Source organism: Ochlerotatus camptorhynchus, unplaced genomic scaffold (assembly GCF_037179485.1).
Source record: "Ochlerotatus camptorhynchus isolate MF236.1 unplaced genomic scaffold, CSIRO-AGI_Acam_v1.1 ptg000556l, whole genome shotgun sequence".
NCBI lineage: Eukaryota > Metazoa > Arthropoda > Insecta > Diptera > Culicidae > Ochlerotatus > Ochlerotatus camptorhynchus.
The window spans coordinates 1,419,129-1,424,855 of record NW_027041039.1 but is presented as its reverse complement, the minus strand read 5'-3'; the positions used below and the strand labels follow the sequence as shown (position 1 = coordinate 1,424,855).

Sequence of the window (5,727 nt, the reverse complement as noted above, 5' to 3'; positions counted from 1 at the left end):
TGGCTACGAAATATTTCGCTGCGATCGAAACACGAATAATAGTAGGAAAACTACTGGGGGAGGCGTCCTTATCGCAGTTAATTCCAAGCTGAAAGCAGAAGTTATCGAGGACGATTCCTGGAACAGGGTTGAACAAATGTGGGTGAAGATTTACTAAACTCCGCACACTGCCACTGAAATGCTACTATGTCAGACTCAACCACGAGTATAAGCGGTTAAGTCGTCTCTGTTTTCAACGCTATCAAAGGAGGATTCAACGGCGGCTAAAATCACACCCGAAATCCTTCTGGAACTTCGTAAATGAGCAACGCAGGGAAGTCGGCTTACCCTCTTCCATGATTTTTAATGGTGAAACTGCTGGAAATCAACAAGACATTTGCAACCTGTTCTCAGCCAAATTTGCTAGTGTGTTTGTAGCCGAGCAACTCTCCGCTAATATCATTACTTCCGCGGCCAGTAATGTTCCTTTGATCAACCAAACGCTCAGCATGGTCGAAGCCACTACAGATACGATTTCTAGAGCAGCATCTAAACTTAAGACTTCAACTAAGGCTGGACCCGATGGTGTTCCGTCGATTATTCTTAAAAAGAACATCACTTGTCTTTTAGATCCACTGCGCCGCATATTCCAGCTCTCTCTTTCCAGCGGCATCTTTCCGTCTTGCTGGAAGACTGCGGATATGTTTCCTGTTCATAAAAAGGGAAGCAAACGCGACGTAAACAACTACCGAGGAATCACATCGCTGAGTGCTGTATCAAAACTTTTTGAATTGGTTGTCATAGAGTCCCTAAATGCGCATTGCAGGCAATATCTAAGTACAGATCAACACGGATTCATAACTGGGCGTTCCACAACTACGAACCTGCTGTGCCTAACGTCTTACATCACAGACAGTTTGATTGCTCGGACCCAAACGGACGTTATCTACACAGATCTTACGGCAGCCTTCGATAAGCTGAACCACGAAATTGCGATCGCTAAGCTTGATAGACTAGGGATCGGTGGAAATCTTTTGAGATGGTTTCGTTCATACCTCACGGAGCGCCAATTGACAGTAACTTTGGGTACTTGTCGCTCAGCAAGCTTCTGCGCAAAGTCCGGTATACCTCAGGGCAGCCATCTGGGACCATTGGTATTTCTCCTCTACTTCGACGACGTTCACCATGTTATCACAGAGCCACGATTATCGTTTGCAGACGATCTGAAAGTTTTTCTGCGCATCAGCTCACTCGCCGACTGCCGTTCTCTCCAAAATCAGATTGACATCTTTGCTGACTGGTGTAGTCTAAACCGACTGGTGGTCAACCCAGCTAAGTGTACAGTTATTACTTTCTCACGCAAGAAACAACCGATTATTTTCAACTACAAACTACTAGGCACGACTATCGAACGGGTGCACTGCGTGAAAGACTTAGGCGTTTTTCTAGACTCAAAGCTGACATACTCACACCATATATCGTATGTCGTCGACAAAGCGTCCAGAACGCTTGGCTTTGTCTTCAAGATTACTAAGAACTTCACGGACATTTACTGCTTGAAATCGCTCTATTGCTCTCTCGTACGATCTACGTTGGAATACTGCTCTGCTGTCTGGAGCCCGAACTACAATAATGGGGCCGAGCGAATTGAATCTGTTCAACGACGTTTTCTTCGCTTCGCGCTCCGTAAGCTGCCTTGGACATACCCACTTCGTCTTCCAAGCTACGAGAATCGCTGCCAATTGATCAATATCGAGCCCTTACGTATCCGAAGAGATGTTTTCAGAGCCTTAACCGTCGCCGATACTCTGCAAGGAAGAATTGACTGCGAAGCAATTCTGCAACAAGTGAACATTAATGTTCAACCTCGATCACTACGCAACAGTCTTATGCTGAGACTTCCACTTCTTCGAACTAATTATAGCATAGGGAGCGCTATTTACGGCTTGCAGCTAGTGTTCAACCGAGTAGCGTCGATGTTCGATTTCCACTTGACACGGAATATGCTTCGCCGAAGATTCTCTGCCTTTTTTGCTGACCGAAGGCGCTTGATACCCAACAGCTAAGTGTAAAATTTAAGACTTATAAATTTTTAGTAACTTGACAATGCTTTCCAAGTTATTTTCGTTTGTAACTGTAGTAACTGTAGTATATGTATGTCGTCTGTATAATCTGTATTTTTTACAACACATCATTGGGACTATTTCTAGTCTGTTGATGCAACCATAACAAATAAACAAATAAACAAATTTTTTAATTACTCGATTAACAACTAATCGATTTTTTTTTTGATCGCTGTGCTAGCATTTTTCCACCAATGAGAGTGCAGCACATGTTTGAAACGATCGGTGATGATCCTCTGGAGAAGTTAATGCTTATATCGGCATGATATAACCGATTGCAAATATTTTACTTTTCGGTTCGTTAATCGATTAATCGATAATTCGAATGAAAATCGGCCATCACTAGATGAATGTGAAACGTCATTTAAAATATATGGACCGTACATAAATAATGATACAATTTGAAAGGGACCGGGGCTCATCACAAATTACGTCCACACGGTAACTGAAATAAACACGAGTGTTCACCGGTTGCTATTACCCAATATCCCAGTGATTCCTCGTGGAAGTGCAGAGGTGTTCTCGGCTTCCATCAAAGCAAGTGTCACGTCAACACATTGCTACCCCTTCCTTTCTTGACCTGTGTTCAGGCGCGGCCAGCGCTGGTATTGCATAGTTTGAGATCACCAGTTTTTACACATTGAGGATGATTGCTAGTCCCAAGCATCGTCTATTGGTTCTCTGTGTAATTACAGCTGGTCTGGCAATAACAGAGTAGCAACCGAGGGCGGTCAATCATGCTCATGCTCATGCTCATCATTTTGATGTTTTCAGTGCACTTATTCCTTATGTTGCAGTGCTCCGGAGACACCAACACGATTTTATGGAAACGTGCACTTTTATCATACTTTATGCCTTTTTGGAGCAGTCCAGTTTAAGACGCAATCAGCAATATTTATTCTATCTTAATTTACTAATATTTTTTTAGTGTAGCTGTTATTGCGCATTTTGCACCAAGCAAAAAATAATTGCACAGTAATATTTTCGCACAGCCCAGAAAATTTAAAAATCCACTTATTTGAAAACAGTAACAGCTTTAGAACATTACTAGCAAGCTACACTGCTGAATTAAAGCTTTAGAAAGCATTAAGAAGCTCCATATTTAACTTTTATGACCAGTGCGAAAATATTACCATAGAGGTAACTCTAAGACTAGAAGGTCCCGAAATAACGTGCTCAACTTTTTGGCTCAGCTCTGGTACTCTCTTCGGTCCCAAGCTAATCGATTCACCCCTCGAAACATAGGAAAAACCAATAATCCCTTATTTTATCTGTCAAACTTTCATAGCGAATCAAAACAAACATTGTGTAGTACTAGAATTTCGACTAGAATAGGGTACTTTAATCGTTTGCTTGGCCCAATAGGCTACTAAAGTGGTGAGCCAATTTAAAACCGTTAGTTTCGTATTGATTGTTGATATTACTGTGTACTTATTTTTAGCGCAGGAGTCTAATCAGGTGTGAAATCCGCAATAAAATGAGTACAAAAGACTTAATTTTGAGTTGTTTCTTTCCGTGTAGCTTAAATTTTAATCATCGAAGAGTATATGACAGTTTCCGTGTAATAGAGAATAAAACATCGCGGCTGATGCATATCAGCAATCAGCATATCACTGTCAGTTAGCGATTGCATTTTAGGAGCAGTCAAGTGCATTTTCGTCGTCGGCAAGAGAAAAGGGAAGCCGATTTTTCCACTTACGTGTTCCTAGTTTTTTCCGTTCCGTCGTTCGTACACGGTTCAATAGAAGCAGGATTTTCACTAAACGCGACTGGTTCTACGAACAACGGTAGACATCTTTACGATTCCGTCGACTTTATAATTAAAAAAGTTTTTTTTTTTAATTTGCAGGCAATATGTTCGAGAACCTGTCTAAAAGTGAGCTCACGCTCTACTCGATTCTGATTTTCCTGTTTCTGGAAAATATGGTCAATTTGTATCTAACGCGGCGGCAGATTTATATCTACGAATCTAGCAAAAATGTACCGGAAGAGTTGCGCGATGTGATGAAAAAGGAAACCTTCGAGAAAGCCCGGCTGTACGGACTGGATAAAGCAAACTTTGAGGTGTTCAAACTGTTGGTATGCGACATCGGAATCGCTACGATTGAACTGTACAGTGGTTTCGTGGCGTTGATCTGGTCAAGAGCGTTGGATGTTACAGGGAAGGTTGGAATGAATCCCGGAAACGAGATTCATGTTAGCATTGTGTTCCTGATCTTGATCAACCTCATTGGGACGTTCAAGGATATGCCGTTTAAAATTTATGGAACGTTCATCCTGGAAGAAAAGCATGGATTCAACAAGCAGACTCCCGGATTCTTCGTAAAGGATCAGATCAAATCGTTTTTGGTGGGTCAAGTTCTGTCGATTCCCATCGTGGCAGCAATCGTTTACATTGTCCAGATCGGTGGCGATTACTTCTTCATCTGGCTGTGGGCTTTCGTGGGAATTGTTTCTTTGGTATTGATTACAATTTACCCGGTTTACATCGCTCCCTTGTTTGACAAGTTTCGCCCACTGGAGGATGGGGAACTTAAGACCAGCATCGAGCAGCTTGCAGCAACGCTCAAGTTTCCGCTTGGAAAACTGTTCGTTGTGGAGGGTTCGAAACGATCAGCCCACAGTAATGCATATTTTACCGGTCTTTTTGGAGCAAAGCGAATCGTGCTTTTCGACACTCTGCTCTTGAACAAGGGACTCCCGGACGATTCCACTCTTGCCGAAGACGAAAAAGGAAAAGGCTGTGAGAATAAGGAAGTTTTGGCGGTTCTCGCCCATGAACTGGGACACTGGAAGCTTGGTCACATTAGGAAGAACATTGTCATCATGCAGGTGCAGATGTTTTTGATCTTCATGGTCTTCTCGCAGCTGTTCAAATATTCTCCACTGTACCAAGCGGTTGGCTTTTCACCAAACGTTCAACCCATTCTGATCGGTTTCCTGGTGATTGTCATGTATGTCCTCGCACCTTACAATACGCTGATTAACTTCGCCATGACTATTCTGTCGCGCCGTTTCGAGTACCAAGCGGATGACTTTGCCAACGGGCTCGGATACTCAAAGGAGTTGGGCAAAGCTCTGGTCAAGCTGCACATTGACAATCTTGGTTTCCCGGTGTACGATTGGATGTACTCGGCTTGGAATCATTCGCACCCGACTTTGCTACAACGGTTGGAGCGGCTCAAAAATGGAGAGAAGAAGGATAGATGAATTGATTGAAGCATCAGCAATTAATAGTATGCACGCGTATGTCGTCTATCTAGTCTGCATTCGATTGTGGGTGGAGAAGATTGTGTGAAATGGTTAAACAATTCAGATGTCATAAAATTGCAAATTTGCATTTTGCCTAGCAGAGTCTGAGCAGCACTGTACTTTTAGCTTCTAGATTTTTAGTTGGAACAATAAAGCTTACAAACTTGAGAATCCACAATAGATGTCCGTGCCACGAAATTCTCTTCGAAAGCCAAACGTTGTCATACTACGGACGGAGCGACAACAGGTTCGATGGGTTTACATGTTTTTTTTTCGATGACGGTTCTCTGTGGTTGGATTTAAATAAACTTACGCAAGGAAGAAACTAGGATGTGATATGTTCACATTCAATGCAAGGAACACATTTCGTCTA

At 42.5% G+C, this 5,727-nt stretch overlaps 1 protein-coding gene across 1 annotated transcript; it reads left to right on the top strand.

The window, feature by feature from the left end:
* The first annotated feature begins 3,745 nt into the window (after positions 1-3,745).
* On the top strand, positions 3,746-5,532 carry LOC135713472 (CAAX prenyl protease 1 homolog). Its single transcript, XM_065236597.1, has 2 exons — positions 3,746-3,889; positions 3,952-5,532. Exon 2 carries the CDS (start codon positions 3,957-3,959, stop codon positions 5,310-5,312), a length of 1,356 nt encoding a protein of 451 aa, XP_065092669.1. The 5' UTR covers positions 3,746-3,889; positions 3,952-3,956; the 3' UTR covers positions 5,313-5,532.
* The last annotated feature ends 195 nt before the right edge of the window (positions 5,533-5,727 follow it).

What these genes read in the sequence shown, in the direction of transcription:
- LOC135713472 (XM_065236597.1), top strand. Translation starts at nt 3,957, where the DNA reads ATGTTCGAGAACCTGTCTAAAAGTGAGCTCACGCTCTACTCGATTCTG.